General features: G+C 39.9%; 1 protein-coding gene across 1 annotated transcript; it reads left to right on the top strand.

The window, feature by feature from the left end:
* Nucleotides 1–575: 575 nt before the first annotated feature.
* On the top strand, nucleotides 576–23,819 carry LOC309575787 (ATPase family AAA domain-containing protein 2-like; the record flags this gene model as incomplete). The annotated part of the gene is made up of 17 exons (XM_082286590.1): nucleotides 576–1,068; nucleotides 6,214–6,312; nucleotides 7,392–7,470; nucleotides 8,196–8,358; nucleotides 8,575–8,690; nucleotides 9,921–10,095; nucleotides 10,683–10,771; nucleotides 11,122–11,281; nucleotides 12,511–12,601; nucleotides 13,049–13,357; nucleotides 15,184–15,274; nucleotides 16,654–16,837; nucleotides 18,379–18,564; nucleotides 19,653–19,788; nucleotides 20,024–20,142; nucleotides 22,396–22,524; nucleotides 23,781–23,819. 17 exons carry the CDS (start codon nucleotides 576–578, stop codon nucleotides 23,817–23,819), a joined length of 2,658 nt encoding a protein of 885 aa, XP_082142716.1.
* Between the last annotated feature and the right edge of the window lie 235 nt (nucleotides 23,820–24,054).

The raw sequence follows: 24,054 nt of genomic DNA, 5'->3' as shown, positions 1-24,054 counted from the left end.
GTCTGTCGGTGAGCCCATGGGACTTCAAGTGCTGCTGCAAGAAGCAGGAATGCTGGACAGCGATAATCCCTACAAGTTGTAAGTGAGCTATGGGGGACATAGGGGATGGAGCATCTCAGGAACAGAACGTCCCAGAGATGTTAGAACAACATTTTAAAGAAACATGGCAGGAAAGTTGAGTCTACCGATTTGAACAGACTCTTGTTCTGTGCAAAGAACTGTGATTCATCTTTAGACAGGACATGCGGCCATGCAGCACTGACAAAGCTTTTGTGTCCATGGAGGACAGTGTGCAAGGTGCTCATAGCGCATGTGGCACCCAGAGAGCAAAGAAAGACACTTGTGCCACCACAGCAGCTGTGCTAAGCCCTTCTGTGCCGCCAGTGAGGGACCTGTAAGTCTGTCAGGGCTGTAGGAGGAGAACCAGAAGATGGCCCGTCGTCCCCTGACCCAGTTGACCCTGGAGGGAAGCCGGACAGTACCACGGAAAAGCACGCACCACCCTGCGCCATGCGGCATCAGGTGGAGCTGGGTCGCGGTGAGTGGCTGGAGCCGGGAAGTCCCATCCTGGTAGGATGTTCCCTCTCTGTTTGCCCCCTGCGAAAGTGCAGCAGTGGCACATGCAGCAAGGGGGAAAGCAAGCGCGCGACGCCGGGGAGCACATGCTGGCCAGCGCTCGGCGGTGTGGCGCCGGCGAGCACGTGGCAGAGCTGCGCCGCGGCGGTGAGCGCATGGCGGGGAGCCATAGTGGCGAGCACATGGCAAAGCCACGCTGCAGCCTCCCCCACACCGCCGACAGGAGGGATCAGAGCTGGTGGTGCCGCTGCTCTGCTCAGCGCATGGTGGGGGCCGTGAGTGGCTCTCTGCATGTGAGAAGTGAGGAGGCAGGCCGGCACACCTCTGCCGGCTGCTGGACCCGCACTGCCATGTGGCCAGCAGGACCCGTGCAAGCCAGCGGGGGCCGCACCGTTATAGCCAAGGCTCCTGTTCCTTGCAGACTCTCGGGAGCTGATACTGCGCTGGAAAAAAAGACTAAGTGGACTCATGGCCCCTTCCTCAGGCGTGGGGGTGGGGGGTGGGCTGCAGCATACAGCATTTGCACCAGCTTGTGCGAGAATGGCTGCAAGCTAAGTGTCTTGTTCCTGCAGCTGGCCCATAGAACATTCTGTTTTCGTTATCCAAAATGTTGACCCTATCTCAAAGATTGCTTTTTTACCACACCACCTTGTGACCCCCGTGCATTGTTCTGATCGCTTTTTGTGATAGATAATAATTATAATTTGTAAGCTATTTTTTAAAGCAGGAATTAAGCTTGTTACATTTTAAAACCTCTTAGAGTGTTCATGTTAATATAATTGTAATTTTCCAACACCTAAATTTATATATATTCTGTGAAACAATGAAGTATTTAAGCAATTAATGATATTACCTTGCTTGTTTTTACTCAGTGCACACTTGATGTTGTATTAGATGTATTATTTTACTGTTCATATTAAGAAAACTGCATGTTATGTTACACATTTTCCTGAATTTAGTAAGTTGAAAAATGTTCGTGTTACATATTGTTAGAACAGAAAAGGGGGAATGCAGAGATGGGGTGTGCCCCCGCCAAAGACTAAAAAAGTTTATATGTTCTTAATTTTTCAATCGCATTCAAAATGATCACAAGATATTAATAAAGTTTTTAAGCAATTTTATAAGTATTTTAGGGAAACCCTCTCAGACGAGGCTTGAAGCTCTGGCCAAACCCTAGCCCTGGCTGACTGGAGATTATACCATCAAACCCAAGTGTTTCTGCCCTAAAAGTGTAATCAAGTAATTTTGACTTGCTAATTTGATTTTAAAAAAGCTGGACCCTCTTTCAAAGTAAACTTGAAAGTCTTGCCTAGGAAAGACTTTCTAAGTCTTCACTGTGAAACAGAACCGCCCAGCAGTTGCAAACTCTGAGTGATGGTAAAAGTTTTAGACAACTTTACATTGTTTCTCAGAGTTCTATCTGTTCAATCACTGTCATAATTCTTCATTGTATAAAACAGAAAAGGGGGAATTATGAAGAATTATAAGAGAGAATTAGGTTGTGAGCTGTAAAACCTGCCTGCAGAGGCACATGGCAGCACAAAGAAGCACATGGCAGCACAGAGAGGCTTGTCTCCACCAGACCCTGTGGGGAGGAGGTGTCACACGGCAGACCCCCATGGAGAGGAGCCGGCTAGGAGCTGACAGACGAGTGAACAGCGAGTGATCATCCCATAAAAGGACATTGAGAAAGCGTGTTGCTGATGTGGCAACACGGGATAGGTCACGCCATATAAAGAAATACTGTGCCTTAGAAAAGTGTATAAAACCAACTCACTCCTTTGAATAAGTGATTCAGATTCCCTGCTGGTCTGAGTCCGAGATTCAATTGCTCTTCCTGACTTTACTCTTATGTTTGATATATGCACTGGGCATATTGCTAAGGTTCCCCACATCTCAGTTTCCATGTATGCCAAAACAGAAACAACTGTGTTTTAACAACTAACAGGTCAAAGAGTATTCACTTGCGACCTTCTCTTCTGTATCACAGATAGAAGTTATTCTTGTCATTGTCCTCCATAACTTATTTCAAGTGATGGGGGATTCTGGGTGTTCCCAGTTCTTACTGGCTTGATTTGGAGGGGTAAGACCTATATCTGCTTCAGGAACTTTGAAGCTGTTTCTATTTTTGCTTTGGAACAGGAAATAAAACATTTTTAAATTAGCAGGTTTGGATAAGCTGCATCCTACAGGTTTAAAGGCACTGTTGAGGAGTTTGACTGTTAATGCTGATTTTCAGTAACTCTTGCTATACAGGGGAAATTTCAGGAGTGCAAAAGAAAGGTAACATGCCAATATTTAAATAGAATAAAAGAAATGAGCCAGGAAATTATAGTCTTGTCAGTGTCACATAATTCCTTGGAAAAAGTAGTGGAAGAGATAACAAGAAACTGAATTAATAATGAATTAAAAGCGAGTAGTAGAATTAATGCCAGTTCATTTGTGTTTATGGAAAATAATCCTATCAAACGAGTTTCACATTATACTTTCTGTAATATAGGTTGGGATAAAAGCTGAAGAAAATGTGATTTTGACATTCACCAAAGCTGCAGACTTGACAAAGTAGTTACACCACTACAAATCAATCTGTTTTGTTTGGCAAATTTAAAAGTGACTAGGGTTTTTTATCATCTTGCAAAGCTACTAAAATGAGCCCTATTAGCAAGCCTTTGTGTGTAATATTGGCTAGGGATTTTCTCCTTCTTTTGACAGCAGGAAAAGGTATTGTTCCTGACAGCAAGAGCTAAATGTGTTTGGGCTGAGACTTCCCTACGTGCTGCTACATACACAGCAGGTGTTTAGTATGAGGGTGGTGAGGCACTGGAACAGATTGCCCAAAGAAGTTGTGGATGCCCCGTTGTAGGCCAGGTTGGATGGGCCACTTGGTCTAGTGACAGGGGTCCCTGCACATGGCACAGGGGTTGAAATCAAACGGTCTTTAAAGCTTCCCACCAGCCCAAACCATTCCAGGATTCTGTGATGGTGAAGTTCTAGGCTGCAATGGGGACTTTCTATAGGAGAGTCCCACCAGGATTGGGCGTGGTCAAGCCTGGAACTTTGGAGAGGGGCTGTTGCTAAGCAACCTCACAGCCTTTCTGTAAACATTCCGCTGCAGTTGGCACATAGGGTCCATCTCTGTTACTCTGCCTGCATGGGTATGTCCTGTCGTTACTGTAAAATGTCCTAATTTATATAAAGTGTGGGCCTTTGTGCTTTGCAGCCAAGCTCTTGAACCTGAGCTTTTTTTGGGAACAAGTGCTTGGGTCTGTTTAAGACTTCCAGGTCAGAATATGTCCAGAAGGGTGTATTTGGCAGGTGCTTCATGTGTAAAGCATTTGGGCACAGCCAGTGTTTAAATTAGCTACTGGACTCCTCATTTTAGGGTTGCCAGGTCCAGAGAGATCTTCACACCTGAGCCTCTGTTACGTGTGGGCTGGTTCTTGTGCACTAAAACAATCACTTTATGTTGTGACTTTCAGTAGATTGAACTTGTTCTCTAAATCAATTTTCTTGGCATCAGAAGCACCTTCATGTTTAATTAACTTTTCTTTCATGCTTTCAAATAATTTTCTAATGACAGGTTGAGTTAAGAGACTGCAGAAAGTGGGATACAAAGTGAAGCAGTCCTGGTGTTTCTGTCTGTGTGTCTGTAACTTAATTCTCTTTGTGAAGCCCACACTGACATTGTTTTCTGAAAGGTTTGCAAAATGTAACAGCAGTGAGATTTTTTTTTCCAGCATGTGTAGTCATAGAAAATCAGTGTAAGACCTTAACTCCAGTTACAAGAAGAATAAGCAACCTTTAGAGTTGGAGTTGGTGATCCTTGTTGCTTCCTTCCAACACAGAAGACTGTGATTCTGTTGTCTGAGGAAGACTGTGAACTATAAATGACTTAATGCTATCATGCAGAGCAACCTAAGTGCGATGACAAACTTCCAAAGTTTCTTTCTGTTATCTTATATGATCTTCAGAATTCATTTTTTTATTGCTAAATGAGATTTTTTTTATCATGTTCAGCAAGAGGGGAAAATAAATCTGAAAATGGTGTATGTTTGCAAATGCTTAACGGCTTGTTCTTAAATCCCTCTGTGAAAAAGTAAACGTTTGACCTAACTTTTAAGTAGTGTTGAAAAACTTGGCTGGAGGTCAACGATTTGCTTTGTGCACACTATATTGAAATGTTGTACTGATTATGTGTGCTGGTTTCAATGAGGTTTTTTTGTACCTGCGTATCTTTGCTCTTACATCTTGTATCTTAGTACTTCAGAAGCAGCCTTGCAAAAAAAGTGGGTGACGGGGACTATATTTGTAGGGTATTTCACATAGAGGAGTTATTTAGTTGAATTTTTAATTTAGCTCAAAAAACTTCTTCTAATGCATAGTTTGGTCATGAAAACTATTTATTTTTGCTCTCCAATTATAGTTTAATGTCTTATAGTCATGTCAAAGCTGCACTCTAGGGGTGGAGGAAATACCTTCTTCAGAAGAAACTCAAAAATAGCAGTGAAATGCTGCAATATATGCCATAAACTATGCTTTTTGAATTGCCTTATGACTTTTGAATGGACTCTGCTTATGAACAGCTGTCTCAGGGCTTGAGTTTGTGCTTCAAATCTTACTAAAAACTGATGCCTGATTTATCTGTATTTGTTCTTTTGCCAGCCTTGCCTGTGAACTCAAGTATTCCTGTGTTGTAAGAGGAACTCGTGTTAAAATGATTGACTGCAGCCATATTTCTTCTTAGTTTTCCTGTTAAGTTAGTCCGCTGTCCTTTTGAATGACAGGTGCTTTGTTTTTTGAACATCTTCATAGCCTGCTTTGATAGGTCTTTTTCTTTGTTTACATCGGAATTCTTTTATGTTTCTTTGGGGCTGTTTGTTTGTTTTTTATGAGACCAGAATTTTCCATAGTAATTTTTTTGTCATCTCTCAAATGGCAGGATGATTTTTTTTTTTTTGTCTGCTAGGAATTGCTTTGTTCTAGGTTCTGCTACACTCTTAGATTATTTACCTGGGATTAATAGATGCACTCTTTTTTGTATCTGGTGAAGTGATTAACTATCACATGTACTAAACCCTATTTTAGAGCAGAAATACTTGTTATTAGTCCTGGGTACCAGAGATTTGCTCTCATTCTCTCCTCCTGTGCCTAGTTTAATCTTTTGTGTATATGGAATGCCTTGATAATGTTACTATATAACCACCAAATATGCCCACAGGTTTTTTGCATATTTCTGACTGATCTTCTTGTCTCTCTTAATTAGGAAAGCCTCAATATGGGAAGAACTAACAATGAAGAAGCTGATGATCCAGGTAACATTGTAGGCTATTTCTGCTTTAAATTTTCTTCACTATTCTCTAGCCAAAAGCCTTGTCTTAAACAATTGAGATGGGCTGAACTACTTGTTTTTCCTCTATTAAAGAATTTATTTTGCTATTGCCATTACAAGCTGTAAGCTCTAGGGCTGTATTGTAATGAGCTCAGGACAGGTATTCAGAGGAAAAGAAAATCCATGTTTTTCCAAAATGCTTACAAGATAAAAGGTTGTGGACAGGTAGGAATCTGTCATGTAGCAGGTTTTGAATACACCACATTTGCAACAGTACTTATACAACTCAACGTTGTGTTAATGTGCAGGGGTTTCAACAGAAAGAAATGAAGCAGAAGAAGACAATGGTCTGCGTCGCTCCTTCCGGCAGAGGAAAGCTGTTGAGCGCTATGAATCTCCATTGGAAAGTAGGTGTGCTGGGCTGACCTTGGCTGGACACCTGTGCTCGCCAAGCTGCTCTATCACTCCTGCTTCTCTGCTGGACAGGGGAGAGAAAATAAGATGGAAGACATCTTGTTGGTTGAGATAAGGTAGTTCACCAAAGCAAAAGCGAAACATTGTGCACAAGCAAAGAGAAGAACGATTTTGTTTTCTACTTCCCATCAGCAAGCGATGTCTGGCCACTTCCCAGGAAGCAGGGCTTCAGCATGTGTAGTGATTGCTCCAGAAGGCAAACATTTTATGTAACAAATTCCCCACCTTCTCCCACCTTCTTAAGGTTTATATCTAAGCTGATGTCATCTGGTATGGAAAATCCCTTTGGTTAATTTGGGTCAGCTGTCCCAGCTGTGTCCCCTCCCAGGATCTTGCCAGCCTACTGCTTGGGAGTGGAATGTTGGGGAGACAGCGCTGATGCTGTGCTGGCACTGCTCAGCAGTAGCCAAAACGTTGGTGTGTTATCAACACCTTTCCAGCTACCAAGGCACAACACAGCACTGTGAGGGCTGCTGTGGAGAAAATTAACTCCACCCCAGCCAGACCCAATACAGTATGTTATACAATACTATATATTATACAGTTTCTTTTGAGAGCTAATTTCTTGCATGGAAGTGGGGGGTTGTTGTTTTGGTTTTTTTTTTAAATGAAAATACATGCACACAACTTCTTATATTTCTTACTTCATTCTGCCAATAAATTTTATTGAATGCATATATCCTGTGCACATTCTGTTTTGTTGGGGTTTTTTTTAACATTTGGCATCCTTATTGTTGCTTTCCAGTTAAAAAAATAACCTATCTACCCATAAAAGAATAGCGATTAAAGACACTTAATAATCTTACTCCTGTAGTTTTCAATTTTTCTTAAAAAGCAGGTGTGTGTCTTTTTACTTCTATTATGCACAGATTAAACCACCCAACCTCCCCCTCCTTGAAACTTTCCGTGAACATAGAGATGAGTAATACCTGTGCAATTTTTTGCCTCTTTGACTATCCTGGGTTCTCTCAAACTTGTTTGTAACAAATTCTAAATTCTTTGCTTTCAACAGATGTAAGAAAACGTAAGCCAAGCTCTTCCAACCATACTTCACCTGTCAAAGAGAGAGATTCAGGCAAAAAACCTAAAAGGTTGGTATATGGCTTATGACAGTTCTCCTTTCTCAAGAGCGCTGTTGAATAATGCTTTCAAAGTTTTTTGGACTGGTGGTAATTAGAGATTAAGATAATTGCAGATTATTACTGTGGTAGTCTGAGGGTATGAAGAAAACAAACACTGCAGGGGAGGCCATCCTTTGTACAAGTCATTAGATTTTATTTGAAAATGTCGTATTTTTGGTCACTAAAAAGGTGATGATGAGGGTCATGGCTGAGATTGTGTAACTGAAATTCATTTTTCTGGAATGGAAGCCATAATCTCCCTCTGAAAATCTTAGACTTGAAGGGTATACAAATTAAGATTTAATACTTAATCTTAAAGGGTACAAATTATTAAAACTGAAGACAACTTAAAGGCAAATTTCAATGGATTTTTTTTAATTACTCAAGAAAGTTCATGTTTCTTTATGAAACTATCCTTAAACAAGAAAAATGCCTAATGAAATTCTAAATTAAAGTTGCAATACTCATATTTGTAAGTGCTAAGAGTTGTTATAATAATTAACTCAGTTTAAAGTTGTTTATTTATTCATGGCCATTAAACATAAAACAGTTGGAATGAATATCTAATTATTTAGGAAGTTTATGCTCATTTATAAGGTCTTTTGGATTCACTTGCTATGATTAGAAAATCAAAAGTCATCCAACTGCATAATAAATTAGGAAGCACTTTTTTCTTTCTCCTTAATTCAAATTAGGTCTCTTTCGGCCAGGTCTCGGAAAGATGACATAAAGGGAGTTCCAAATGATCACACGAAAACCGAAGCAACTCGGAAAGGCAACTCAAATGAAGTTCACAGGGATCACATGGAAATTGGAGCAAGTCTGGCTGGTGTGGAGCAAATGCAAATAGATGGTTCAGTAAGTATTTTTACTTCATCGTGTCAGTGAGATATTTGCAGTATTTATGAAAGCTTCCAGTAATGGGCCATCTACAGCTCCCTTGGCTTACAGTTTTGTCTCAAGGAATTTGAAAATCACCGCTAACATTTTCTTTGTACTGATATCTAATTTCTGATGGAACCTTATCGAGGTTGCAGCTTTGTTTAACACGTGTTCTGTTGACTTCATCTTTAGGCACAATTTGATGGTGTGGGTGGTCTATCTGACCACATTTCAGCTTTAAAAGAGATGGTCATTTTGCCATTGCTTTATCCTGACATCTTTGAAATACTGAAATTTAAACCTCCGAGGTAAGAGACACCATTTAAAACTATAAGTTCTTAACTCACTTATTTTCCATGCTTCAAAATTTTCAGCAGTGTTTATGGTTCTTTTTAACACTAGTAAAAAGTAATTTTTAAAAAAATTGATAGAATACTGTATATATGTATGTTCAGAGATTTCCTGTGTGGCAAGACTATCCTTTAAAAGTGTCTTGCCTTTAAAAGGTGGAGTTGGAGGTTTTTTCTTTAGAGTTCTGCATACAAGTGGACTTGATTAGTTTGTGAGCAGGAAGGAATTATCTGCTGCCAGTTAACTGTAGTTTGTTTTGTGGAAGTCCGGTTCTGTCTTCCACCAACTCTTTTTTTTTCCCAGAAGTATTTTCAGGTATTAGTTTTACAGTTGATAGGACTTGCAACCAGAACTTTGCATTTTGTTTTGTGCTTGGGCTAAAATAAGAATCTGTCCCCTTCTTATACAGCTAAGCAAGTTCTGTGTTACAAAATGAGATTATTAGGGATTCATTGACTTTATATATCCCTGGTCAGCAAAAGTTAGTCATGGTATATTAAAATAGGACTTTAAATTCTTTGCTTCCAGTAACTTTAAAAGTATTACAAACATTGAAAAGAAAATCTGTGGTTTGCTTCTTTATTCTTTGAAGTTCTTTTTGAAGCAGCAGTGCATTGGCTCTTCTAGTCGATGGAAATACAGAAATGCAGAATACGTTCCCATTTTTAGACTACTTCCTCTTCCTTAATCACCAGTAAGGGGAGACCAAATCTAGTAAATTAAAGCTTTTTAAAGCTTTACTCTCAAATCTTGAATTTTGTGAAAAAAAAAAAAAAAAAAGAATGAATATGCAGTTTATCATTGAAAAATGAATTGGTGATTCCTAAGTTACCCCAGTCTCAGATTTTGCATTGAAAGTGTGCTCTTGTTTTGCTCCACTGTACTGTAACCATCTCCGCTGGCTTGCCAGAAGTTTTGAAAATGTCCTTTTGGGATGCTACTCTCTTTTCTCAAGGTTTTGCACATCTGCATTATTCTCTTGGTTCATTTTGTTTGCTCCCTTGCAGAATTGTGTAGGAACACTTTTGACTTTTCTCACACTTCAGCTGTTGCTATCTTATCAATGAAGTGTTTATCTTAGGAGAGCAGAGTCATGTGTCTTAGGGATGGGGGTTGCAACAGATACTTTTCCATGTTGTTTTTTCTTATGTGAATTTTTTTTAACATTTCTTTCTTTTAAATTGTAGAGGCTGTTTATTCTATGGTCCACCAGGGACTGGAAAGACCCTGGTTGCTCGTGCACTTGCTAATGAATGTAGCAGAGGTGACAGGAAAGTAACTTTTTTTATGAGAAGTGCTGCCGACTGCATGAGTAAATGGGTGGGAGAATCGGAACGTCAGCTCCGTTTAGTATTTGAGCAGGTAGGGTTGAAACATGCCATGTGCTCTGTTGGAGTTGTCACTAATTTTTTGTGGTCGAGAAGAACTCACTCTTTTTCATGTTTTATCGTCTCCTTCCACTGACATGGGATTATCGGTGTTCCCTTTTTCAGTGGTGTCTCTTGAGATGTATTGAAAAGATTGGTAAAGGAAATGAGAAAATCACCACCACCCTCAAAAAGCCCTCCACCATGCACACAACCCAAACAGTCATAAAAAAGGTCTCAAGAAGCAAGAGGTGGTGGCTTTAGATGAGAGGGAAACAGATGCAGGGTCAAAACATGTTAATTTAAATTGGTAATGGAAGGTCAATTCCAGAACTTTGAGTCCTGTCTCTGTTCTCATGGTTGCCAAATAGCTGTAAAAACTACTGGTATGATTTGTTTCCTGTCACCCAGTCTCAGTGGGTTGACAGGCTGCTGTTTTTCATTAGGTTAATTAGTAGAGATCCCTGATGCTAGTCTGAAAAATCTAGTTCCAGTGCCTTTCTGACCATAATGTTTCCATGTATTTTCTCTTTCAAGCAGTGTTGCTTTCCTGATGTCAATATTCCTGTGTTTTCTTTGTAGGCCTACCAGATGCGACCTTCAATCATTTTCTTTGATGAGATCGATGCTCTTGCTCCTGTACGGTCCAGCAAACAAGACCAGGTTCATAGGTAGAACATGTTTTGTATCTATGTAGAAGGTGCTTGATCTTTGTGAAAAGAAGACCACAGCCTATTTAACTTGATGTGACACATTCATTTATCCTGAAAACTAGTAATTCAGTTCTAGTGAATTTCAGGTGATTTTTAAGCAATAATTGGAAACAATTTGCTGAGCTTGATATCAGCATATGGTTTGTGTTCCCTTATATCTGTATTTTGCTATGTCTTAAAATAATTATTTCACTGACCAGTATCTTGTCAATAAAAACTTGTCCTTTTTGAAGGATCAGTGGAGAAGGTTATGTGAGACTGAAGAAAATTTACTAAACCAGTGAATGAAAATAGTATTTTTCTGCTAGCTCTGTTGTGGGGACACTTCTGACACTTATGGATGGCTTAGCCAGCAGAGGAGAGATTGTGGTCATAGGAGCCACCAACAGACTGGATTCTATAGATCCTGCTTTACGAAGGCCTGGGCGCTTTGAACGAGAATTCCGCTTCAATTTACCAAACAAAGAGGTCAGAACTTCAAATCAACCTTATGTGGCAAAGTCCATCTTTATAACAAACCCCTGTAACAAGGCAACATTGTGGAACAGTGCAAGTCTCCATCTGAAGTGTAGAGCTTGGACACAAGAGGGGTATCTGGAGACACTGCATTTTACTGTGGAGGGCAAACCTGGTACTGAATATATATAGGAATAAGATGATGTCAACAAGTAGTTGCTTCTCTCTTGGACAAAGATATGAAGTACACTGCACAGGTGCAGCACTTCAAGTTCAATGGCAATAGCTAAGCAATGAAGAAACTTGTTTTATAGCAACCAAAATATTGGGGTGGGGATGGATGGGAGAGAGATGGTGTGCAAAACTGTAATCCTGATTTTGTGTTTTTTCTCTGGCTATCACTGATATTTTTAGCACTTTTTGGAGCAAAGATAAAAGGCTTATTGGATTGAAGGCTAGTAAAAGTGCATGAAACAGTGCATTTAGCACAAACATTTGTATCCAGTTTTTATCTGCTCTCGGGAACAAGAGACGAGGTCCCATGAAACAGATCTAATACACAATTCCCTGTGTCATGGTTTGGTGTGGCCTCCCTGCTACCTAAAACCAGTCCATGCCAAACCTGCTGTGGAAGAATTCTAGAAGTGTGCTATAATTAATCTGTGTACCAGGAGATACTTCGCTGAAAGACTTGCTAGGATCAGAGATGAGAATAGGCAATGTTTGACATTTTCTGGATGAGTGACAGTAGTTTGAGTCATATTTTTTGTTCTTGGTAGCAGCTGTAGCAATTTTAAATGGAGTGCTAGGACTGTTTTCTTTGAATGAACTGGCAGAAAAGCAAATTTGATGAACTACTGAAACCATCACTGTGAAATTTTGCTAAAGTTGAGAGAATTTTCTTTGATGCAAAATGTCTGTTTGCAGATGAGGCTTTTACTATAATTTGTTCTTCAAAATCATTAGGTCTCACACTTATAAAACTCACTTTTTATGGAAGATGCACTTGTCTTTTATTTCATCAATCCTCTACAAGGGATTTATGTAAGAATTTAAGAATTATTAAATTTCCTTCTTGAAGAAGCAGCAAGTGTATTAATAACTGGCTTTTAAAGTACTTAGAATTTTAGCAAACAAGAAAAGTATTTGTACTAGTGTGAGAGTTTTGGGGGTTTTGTGTTGTGGTTGTTTTTTTAAGAGAAAACTTAAGGCAAGCTAAAATGCAACCATTTTGTTTCTAGGCAAGATTAGAAATTTTCAAAATTCACACACGAGACTGGACCCTGAAGCCATCGGACAACTTACTTGAAGACCTGGCTGAGAAATGTGTTGGTGAGTTTGAAAACAGTGTGGGTCCTTTTCCCCTGGGCAGCGTTCAGCCACTCTGCCCCCAGCCTGTAGTGCTGCATTGGGCTGTGACTGAAGTGCAGGAGCTGGCACTTGGCATTGTTGAACCTCGTACCACTGGCCTCGACCCATTGATCCAGCCTGTCCACATCCCTCTGCAGAGCCTTCCTGCTCTCCAGAAGATCAGCACTTCCACCCAATGTAGTGTTGTCCATGACCTTACTGAGGGTGTACTCAGTCCCCTCATCCAGATCATTGATAAAGATATCAAAAAGGACTGGACTCAGTACTGAGCCTTGGGGAACACCACTAGTAAACCCTCTGCCAACTGGATATAGCATCATTCCCCAACACTCTGGCCATCCAGACAGTTTTTAACCTATATAACACATGTATGTTGACATAACATTTGGTTCTTGTTTTGTTTGTCAGGATTCGGTGGTGCTGATATTAAAGCTCTGTGTGTTGAAGCTGGGCTCTGTGCTTTGCGCCGCCGTTATCCGCAGATACATGAGAGTGACAAGAGACTGAAGATAGATGCCAGATCAATTAAAGTAACAGCAAAGGATTTTGCCATGGCCATGCAGAAGATTGTTCCAGCATCTCAGAGAGCTGGGGCTTCACCTGGGAGAGCACTACCACCTATTTCAAAGCCGCTGTTAGAAAACACCCTGGAAAGAATTTTACAAGCGTTGCAGAGAGCATTTCCCCATGCAAAGCTTGCACTGAAGAAGAACCAAGGTATTACAATAATACCTACTTGTTTTAAATCCTGCCAAAGCAAAAACTTCTGATTTGTGCAACCAACATACACAAACCTCTCAGCCATAATGACAGCGCAATTTTATACTTTGCGTGTGCACAGTGCAGGATGGGAGCTGTGTGTGACTTGCAACATGCAGTGGAGAACTATGGTTCTCTGCCGGAGCCTCCTGTTACTGACAGTAGCTCACATCACGTTAATCATTTCAGAGATGGATCTAAGGTTTCACATATGAGGCACTTCTTTCCAAATTGTAGAATCATAGAATGGTTTGTATTGGAAGGGACCTTAAAGGTCATTTAGTTCCAACTCCCCTGCCTTGGACAGGGACACCTTCCACTAGACCAGGTTGCTCAGAGTTTCATCCAGCCCGGCTTTGACCACTTCCAGGAATGGGACATCTATAACTTCTCTGGGCAACCTGTTCCAGTGCTTCACCACTCTCGCAGTAAAGAATTTTTTCCTATCATCTAATCTAAACTTACTCTCTTCCAGTTTGACCCCATTTCCCCTTGTCCTGCCACTACATACTCTTGTAAGAAGTCCCTCTCCATCTTTCCTGTAGGTTTTCTTCAGGTACTGGAAAGCTGAAATTAGATCACCCTGAAGCCTTCTTTTTTCCAGGCTAAACAAAGGCAATTTTCCCAGCCTTTCCTCATAGGAGAGGTACTCCATCCCTCTCATCATCTTGTTGGCCCTCCCCTGGACTTGCTCCAACAGGTCCATGTCCTTCCTGTGCTGGGACCCCAGAGCTGGATGCAGCACTGCAGGTGGGGTCTCACCAGAGCAGAGCAGAGGGGCAGAATCTCCTCCCTCACCCTGCTGCCCACACTGCTTTGGATGCAGCCCCAGCTACAGTTGGCTTTCTGGGTGGCAAGAGTACATTACTGCATCATGTCCCGTCTCATCTACCAGCACCCCCAACTTCTTCCTGGCAGGGCTGCTCTTGATCTCTTCATCCCCAGCCTTTGTTGATACTGGGGATTGCCCTGATTCAGGTGTGGAACCCTGAACTTGGACCTGTTGAACCTCATGAGATTCCCATTGTCCCACTTCTTGAGCTTGTCCAGGTCCCTCTGGGTGGCATCCCATCTTTCAGGTGTGTGAACTGCACCACTCAGCTTGGTGTTGTCAGCAAGTTTACTGAGGCTACACTTGATTCCTTCATCTATGTCATTAATAAAGATATTAAATAACACTGGTCCAAGTATGGACCCCTGAGGGACACCACTTGTCGCTGATGTCGACTGAAACTCTGAGCAATTAATTGCCACCCTCTGGGTGTGACCATCCAATCACTTTCTTAGCCATCTAACAGTCTGCTCATCAAATCCATCTGTCTCCAATTTAAAGGGAAGAACACTGTGAGGGACCATGTCAAAGGCTTTACAGAAGTCAAGATAGATGACATCTGTAACCCTTTCATTGTCCACTGATGTAGCCAATAATTATTACTAATGTAGTAAATAAATGCTTAAATGAGGGGAGAAGGGTTTTTCTGGTATCTAGGAACTACCAAAGTTGTTCCTGATCAACTTTATTCTAAGGAAAAAACCTCCCAAGTGTTTGTCAACAGAGTGGTAATACCTGATGCAAATCATAGGACATAGGACAGCTTTGTATAGACTTGTGCAATCTCCTTAGGTCTGTGGTAGGGTGAACTCTTCAGATAACAACATTCAAATGACAAAATGCAAAAGAAGTGGTTTCCAGCACTGATTTCAAAGATGTATTAAAGCAAGAGTGAGATATGAACTATTCAGGAAAGTTAACAAATTTCTCTTGTCTTTAAACCCTATTTTAGGGAATGATAGGATTGATGGTGATGATGACTCACCATCAGTCTCTGAAAAGAAGCCTGACAGCAAAAAGGCAGAGTTCCGCACGTTCAGCAGGTACATGTTTGTCCTCCTTCTGGTTACATTTTTGAGATGGCTGCATCTGTAAAATGTTATGTAAATACGTGAAGGCTGCTAGATGAAGGAGTTAAGGGTGTGTGTGTGGGTGATCAATATTTGCCAGAATCCAACTCTGAAGATCCAGCTGGGTACTAGATCTAATTGTTCTGACTACACTGTCCTAACTTGTCAAACTGAATGGCCTAGCCCTCTTTTACTAAGTCAAACTGGCTCACAGATTATTAAAACATGTTGGTTTAAGCCATAGTATTCCTTGAAAGATTCAAGACCCCAAAAATGTTCATTCTGTCATTTTAGCTTAAAAGGTATCTGGATTCATGTAGCCATCTTTTGCTCTTCTACCTTCCAAGATGGTTGAACCAGTAGTAAATTATGTATCAGAAACAAAATCAATAAGTGGTTTGTTAAATCACTGTGAGAAAAATTTAAACAGTCTGCATTTTTTACCTTTACCCTGCTGAGTTTATGTTATCTTTTGACATTTTAATTGTGAAAGTCATGTAGTCCAATAGTTCTAAAATAGATTATTGTCAGATATTTTTCTGCCTTCCTATTGCTGTGCTGCCCAGAAAATATGACTTGCTGAGCTTGGTTAGGTCTCTAGGATCTTTGACTTCAGCAAGTAAAGGTACAATATTATGGTGGTGAGAAAATGCACAAACCTCTTCACAAGTGTATTTCATGCAAGTAAAGCAAGATGATTAGGAAATTAATACACAAGTCAAAGATGAAACCAATAGAATGACTATATAAAATGTCTTACACATATTTAGTGTAGTGCTGTAATTTAAACAATCCAGTCATGTTCTTCAAATACAACTAATGTGTTTCAGTACCCACATTAATCTTTTTTCCTAGAAATGTAGTTTTACCCCTTCCTTCCCACTGTCTCCAGGAGCTCTGGCCAAATTTTAGCTAAATTTGACACCTGTAATAAATTTGACACCGAAAGTCAAGACAAGCTGAAAATGCTTGTGTATGGACAGTGAAGAGACACAGATTTGTTTCTGCTGTGAGAATTGTTATTTTGCCCCGTATCAGGTTACTGACCAGCTGTTTTGTGTGTATTTGCCTGGACAGTCCCTCTGTGGGACTTAAGAACTATTACTTAACCCAGCCAAAGGAATAGCAGTCATGCTGGGGACTGCCAGGATTTTTTAGCAGAGGAGTGATACCAGTTTTTGAGAAATTAGGCTTTGATAAATAGACTGGTCTTCTTTATCACAGACCAGCCTATTATTTGGTAGAACATGGAAAATATTTACAGGAGAAAAAAAAAGTATAGGAAAAATATTTAACATCTGTGTGCCTCTTCATCACTCCTTTTTAAACCTGTTTTCTTCTTATTGTTGTAGAAATCCTTCTTACCAGCCAACATCTTGCAGGCCACGGTTCTTACTAGTTGAAGAGCCAGGATGTGGGCAGGCTTTTGATTTGGCCTCTGCAGTATTACATGCCCTGGAAAAGTTTCCAGCTTATACACTGGATCTACCAACCTTATTTGTTAGCACCACATCACAAGAAGAAACATGTTCACAGGTATCTTTTTTTTTGTTGTTGATCTCATAGGATTCTTGAACTATATAAACTAGTGAAATAAGCACAACTCACTATTAGTGGAGTTGGCCTGATTCGAATTTGCTGTTATGTTTGCTTTTGTATGAAAATTCACTTTTCTTGGAATGATACTGAATAAGGACATTTATACATAGCCATGTTTCATTTCTGTTTGAAATTAAAGAGGGACGATGTTGCTTGCAGCTTGGGAAGATGGGAGGTTCTGCTAATAAGCCCCTCTTTGTGGCAAGTAATCCTGCTGGTCCTGAGGGGATCCAGAAAGTTGTTTTTGTTGCTTCTTAAGTCTCTGTGCTCCCAGTAGTTGGCTCTGCATCAGCCTGATGGCATCATGCACTTTCTGTAGCCTTCTTTTTTATTGTATTTGTAGGGCAGCCAAAGTTTTTGTGAAAATAAGTTTTTTTGCATATACATATACGGCTTGTACTGCTGCAGTGAAATGCATTGATAGCATTAAAATTCATGGAATGCTTAAGTGTGTAAACTGATGTGTGTCACTTAAGTAGAAAAAATAAATATGAACAGATTATTGCAGTTTTGATTTTTTACCTTTAAGCAGGAAATCAATTTAATTCCTTGGCATCGCTGTATTAAAATATCTTGATCTTCATTAGCAACATTTTAGAGCTGTATAAGTCAGGACAGACACATCATGTGACTGGATACTTGCTTGCTACACAGGAGGAGCAATTCTCTTTTTGTTATGTTATTGTTGTACCTATGGCTATATAAATACCCTGTCTACTGCATGGATATACCACACAGTTCCTTTCTTGTGACAGGAACTCCCTGCATATTGTTACTCTGAAATGGTGCATGGGGAGATTTGCCATGTGTTGCCACTTCCCTCATGCAGTAGATTCATGTCCTCTTCTGTGACTGAGATGCCATCTGTAGGCAGTGGCTTGTGGTCTTTCAAAGCAAATCATCTGGTCTGATGGATACTTTGATAATGAGAACAATGAGAGCCTGTGAGCGATTTAGCTCTTAGGCAGGCTCAGGACTGGTCATCTCTTATAAAATGTGCTTGAAATTATGATTTGTGACCAGGCTTCTTTTACTGTGTTAGCCCATATCTTTTCACAGAGGCCTTTGTTCAGGCTGTGCTCCAGTCTAACATGGGTATGGGCCCATGCTGAACTGGAAATGCTGCAGTTGCAGTTGTGTAGTGATTTCTCCAGGCTAACACATCTTGCTGAAGGGTTAATCTTGATTTTTCATGCACATCATCACATCACCTGAGTTTTGAGGCTCTTTAGGAGTTTCCTTACCCCTAAGTAGTTTTGAAATCAGATTCAGTTCTGTGTCTGTCTGCATAGCAATGTCTATACTTGAAGCAAAGTGAAAATTCTACCCTATTGTTAAGGAGTTGTTCATTTATTGGTTTGTCTTGATGTCTTGGCTTTGTGCATTCTTATTTCACAAAAGAGTTAGACTGATATGTAATTACTTAGTGGTCTGTTCTACATGATGTAGTTTTCTTATGCAAGCTTTCCTTTTACCAGTTGATGCGAGAAGCTCAAAGAACAGCACCAAGTATCATTTATATTCCACAAATCCCTTCGTGGTGGGAGGCCATTGGACATACACTGAAAGCTGCTTTTACAGGACTACTGAATAGCATTCCATACTTTGCTCCAGTTTTGCTCCTTGCAACATCTGATGTGCCACATGAAGATCTCCCAGAAGAGGTATTTCTGTCTATACTTTTCTTTGTTACTCAGTTTATTGTTACTTTACAAATCCTTGAAACATTGGAGTACTGTGCTGCTCTTAAGCAGATTCATGCTGTTCTTACTGAGGCACCAGAACCCTGTGTCTTAAAATTTCCTTAGACAAAACAATGCTGAAAGCATTTGTTTAAAGTCTTTTCTGAGGAAAGGGATTGACTTTGACCCAACTTTTTCTCCTTTCTCACACGCTCGTGCTTACTAGACAGACATATAGATGCACTTCATACAACTGATTCAGTGGCTTCAAGATGGTTAGGTGTGTACTTGGTGAAGAATACACAGTGTTTGAAAGGTAGCTGGGAAAAAGATTGTTTTCTGAAAACGTTTTTACTGAAAAGTACTGTGGTCACACTCTTAATGATAGAATGTAATTTCTAATTTAAATTATTTCACAAAAGATTCAATTTCTTTCTTCATCTAGGTGGAAACTTGGCAAATTAAAAAACTAAGGACCAACTTCTGTTTAAGCAACTTGGAAATAAATTTTTAGTTGTATTTCTTAAGAAAATTGATTAAAAACACATGCTGAGCTTTCTAGAATCTGAGAGTGTTCATTAAAGGAAGGTGTTTAAAATGGTAATATGCTGCTCTGATTATTTTGTCTAAGTAACAGAAGTTTTTATAAAATTAGTAAGTGCCTTCTAAAATTAAAAAAAACCCAACCCACATTACCAAAAAGTTGGCAGTTGTCTGCTGAGCCCTGCCTCTTCCCTCTGTAGCTGTCATAAATATTCAAGCTAAAGGACATCAAGCCAGGTAAATGCAAAATAAGCAGTGTTTGGAGTGGTGAATGTCATTGCTTTTTCATTGGTTATCATACATTTTTCATGGATCTTAAACTCTAGAAGGTTCATTAAAGAAGGTATTTTACTTTGCAGTGCTATGAAAATCTAGCCTTTTAAGGCCAAGAAGTTAACTTTTAATAGCTTGTCTTACCTACATGAGTATTCAGTGTAATTTAGAAATGCACTCATCTGTTTGGAATTTAAAATAAAAAAAAATGTTGTGGCCTTATATCTGAAATCTCTTTTCTTCTCATGGTCTAGATAAAAGCATTGTTTAATACTAATCGTGAAGAAGTTTTCAATATCCCACGGCCTACCTGTGCTGAAAGAAGAGGGTTTTTTGAGGACTTGATTATGAAGCAATCTGCTGAACCTCCTGCATCAAAAAACAATTCAGGTAAGGATATTCTACATATAAAACTTGTTTTCTGTAAGTTAACAGCTAATACAGCATTTGCTTTGGTGATAATTTTCTGTCAATCTTTTTTCATGGGCTTGCATTTGAGTACCATGAATTGACTAAAGTTTTTCCCTGTTACTGCAGAAAGGTACCCTACTTCAGGTATAGGATACTTCACAGATACTCTATTCCACATGAGGAGAAATCCTGACTTAAATTTGTGTCGTTCCAGGTTCTCAGGTACACCTTCCTTCAGGATGTGCTCAGGTGGATGGGCAACCACAAATACGGGACAAGAAAGCAATCAAAATTCAAAAACGAGGAGTGTATGTGGATTACTCTGAGCTCAGAGTAAGTCTAACTTCAATTTTGTTAATACTGAAGTGGGGCATTTTTTTATGATTGTAAATTAAGTCAATTGTTAACCAATGCCAATTCAAGCAATTTGTGAGTGCGATATATATCTTGTGAAATAATTCAGCCTGTAAGGGACTGTGACTCTTGTTTCCACAGCTGGTGTTAGCTGCTGCTCTTGCTGTATTTTAGAAGATAGGGCTCTTTTCCTAATTGTTAATGTAAAAGGGCTTTTTAAATTTTAAAATAGCCCACAGAAAACCTGCTAGTACTGTTAGTTATTAATGCAGTTTTTATGATGGGTTGGAGTAGGGTTGTTTTGTTTTTCTATTTGCTTGTTTTCATTTATTAGGAACCAGAAAAGGACCTTGATTTTTAGCAGTTATGGCTTTAAACCTGAAATTAGCAGGTCAACCTGAAGCTTGTCCAGGATAAAATACTAATACCTGCTTTTCTGAAATTCTTTCAGTGTTAGAATCCAGTGTTAGAATTTTGCATTCATACAGTTACAGTGTTATGAGGTTTTTCCAGTCCTCTATAGGAGAGAAGTTGTTATCCTAGGCTGTAGCTGGGGAAAGGGTCAAAAGTGGGCCTAGCCTAGAGGGTGAAAGAGGTTCCTTTGCATGAACTGGAGAGGAACCAGTAAAAGGAGGACCTGACTTTCAGGGAATATTGCTTGGACGAAAATTCAGGAAATTGCTACTTGGAGTCCTGGAGTTTGGTCAAAGCAGAAGATGCTGCTGTTCACCTGCCCGAGAAAGGGAGTATTATTTGGATATTTCCTCTGTATGGGGAGAATATGACCAGAGTGGAATCCCCTTTGGTGAACAGGCTTAACCACTCAATTTCTGTCACATTTTTAAGCTGTGACATAATCTGTAGAAGTGAAACTAGCTTTCTAAGGCTAGTGTCCTAAGCAAATTTCAGGGGGTTTTGTTGTTCTCATCTGTCTCCATGTGGAGAGAAGCTATATAAGTTTTTTCTAGAGTCAGGGTGCTAATAGCATGCACTCCAAAGTTATTGCCAACTAGACAAATGGTATGGTAGAGTCCTTATAGATGATTCAGCTTATATATATTTTTCAGCTGTGAGGAGAAAGCTGCAGTCATGAAACTTGTCTTTTTAGAAAACTTGTTTCCTTAACATGAGTGTCACTAGAACTTGATGCTTGTACCAGAGAACGACTTTGGAACTCTCCTGAAGTTAATAAGCTGGGTGGACCTGCAAAATACCTCTGCTTGGTTTTCTGTGGGATGGGATTTTTTATTATTTGTTTGGGTTTGTTAAGTTGGTTTGATGGGTGGCGGTTTTTGTTTGTTTATTTGCTTGGTAATAGGGATAGAACTTGATGAACCAATAGAAAAGCATGCAGTCACCTATGTGGCAGCAATTAGAAGTAGTTTCACAGGGGTTGTTGGCAATGCACCTCTGTCATGTTCTATATGTTGTGTTTGCAGCAGCTGAAAGCAGGCTATGTGGGTTTTGTGTCTCTTACCTGCATGTTGGACAGAAGGAAGTTCAGGGGAATACTCGAATCTTGTGCTAACCGGTCTGAGTGAGGCTGAGTTAATGGCAAGCAGCAGTAATATTTTCATTGGGTGTATCTGCTTTCTTAAGCTACATCTTTGTGACCTCACACAATACAGTTACTGAGCAGCCCCAGCAGTGGTCCACTAGCTTGTTAGTGTTGTATTCCCATAGACTACCACATTCACATCTCCACAACAGAAGGGACTGTGTGAGAGATTGGTAATTTGCTACAGGTGGTCACTCTGCTGGTTCATCCACTCTTGATTTGGAAGGTAGGAGCTAACTGGTGCTTGGCACAGTACACATCCAGCTAATGGGTAGAGGTGAGCACCTAAGGAGCTTCTGTTTCCAGCTGGCACAGCTGTATCTGGAAGATCTGTAGCATGGCTTCCAAATACACATTTTCCAGGGCCCTGTATTGCATTGTGGCTTTGTGGTGGCAGCTACTTTATAATGAAGTAGACTGCGTCATTCTCCGCTGTTCTGGAGGCAGTTGATTGGCAATTATAATCATTGATGTCATAGATTGATGAGTAAGAAAATATTGTCTGAACTTTAAATCATCCTTTTTCCTGAAGTGTGAAAAATTAACTCGTTTTCTCCAGTTAAATCTTATGAGACAATCAGCTCTCCAAAGTGCCACTTTTATTTAACAATATAAGAAAGTAGGACATACCTTGTCCTATTCTGAATTGTAGTTTCCACTTTTTTTTTCTTCAGAAAATGTTGGATGCTGTCGTCATGGCAACTGAGAACGTCAGTATATCAAGCATGGCAAAACTATATTCTATTCTTAGCATGTGCATTTGCCAACATCGGGAAAATCCCGACAAAACCGAATTAGTCGAGGTAAATTTTTTTGTCTTCTAGCACTTTCTGTCACATGATATTATGCGTGTATGTGAATGTTATGCAGATGTATGTGTTCACTGTGAATATCACCATTATTTATCACTCTTTACTGCTTAGTTGCCTGTGTTACAAGACTTTTGTCTCAGGCTGGAAGACATCTACCCATATTGCAAACCCATTGTTGTATTTAGCCTAATTGTTGGCAGTTTCAGCAGAAAAAGGCAATGGGTCCACCTACATAGTGCATCTCAAACCAGCTAATCTGTCTGTCACTAGTCCTTCTCCAGAAATTTTCAGGGTAGGGGGCTGCGAAAGGAGAGCTCTTTTCTCAGTGTGCCACTTCCTCTTTCTCCCCTTGAAGGCAGGCACACGGTAACACTTGGATAGCACTCATTCCATTCTAGAAAAGAAATTAGGTATGAAACATTACAAGAATTTTGGGCTTTTCTGTAGGCTCACTAGACTTTCTTTTTAACTTGGCATGGCTCAAGCATCTTTAATATGACATGTGGGGAGCTTTCTGCCTATGATGGTTTGGAAGCTAGTGAGCTTCCTCGAAGAGAAGCATTTCTGATTTGTTAGAACTCAGCAGAAACCTTCCACAGGCACCCATGGTCCCAGGCAGGCATTCTCAGTATTGAGTTGTTTTAGATAGATTGGATATTCAGTCTCCAGATTCAAAATCCTTGAATCCATTTGTCTTTCAGATGCTTATGCATGAAATTACATAAAATTCTTTATGCTTCTCAGTCTGCCTTAAAAAAAAAAGAGGAAGCCTCTTCTCTTTAGCCAAGGAGGCTATTCCTGAAAAATGCACCCTTCTCTCATCTAGCAAAATAATATGTTTTAGCATGAGGAGGGATTTGTTTATGTTATATCAGGGCTTGTGAGCTCTTGTGACTGAAGTTGATTTCTTTGTTCATTGTCTACATCTAGTTCCGGCTTTCACTTGTGGCTCTTCAGGAACTATCTTCTTTTTTATTGTTGAAAGCACCTTGATAGAGATCCATTGGCCCTTGAGATAGATCCCTGCAGTTTCTCTAGCCTACTCTCTGTTTTGGGTGCCTAAGGATGTGTTTGAAGCTAGTGGGGCTAGAGGGACATTGTGATGGTGGTAGCACATGTATTGGCTAAATATTACTAATAATTGTATGTATGTACAGATTCTTGATTCTTTTGATGAAGAAGTTATCAGGGTTCTCAGGCTTGTATTCACACTGACTCCTAATTTGTCTTATTTTTTTTCTTATTAGGATATGAAGAAAGAAATTACAGCCCTCATCTGGCTGTGATACTTGACTTCAGTGTACTTGACATACTCTAATGTTCGTGTATGGCTCCCAAATAGATAAGTTATATTTAACGTCTCACTAATTGTAGCACCTATAGAAAAAAAAAAAGAAAGAAGCTAAGCACATAACTGAAACCAGACATAACAGAGTGCTGAACCAGTGACACTCAGTGAAATGATTAATATAATGCCAGATTATGAGGAACAAAACAAGGGAAACTTATTAAACTAGTTAA

Source organism: Coloeus monedula (genome assembly GCF_965178545.1).
Source record: "Coloeus monedula genome assembly, chromosome: 1".
NCBI lineage: Eukaryota > Metazoa > Chordata > Aves > Passeriformes > Corvidae > Coloeus > Coloeus monedula.
This window is presented reverse-complemented; position numbering and strand designations above follow the sequence as displayed.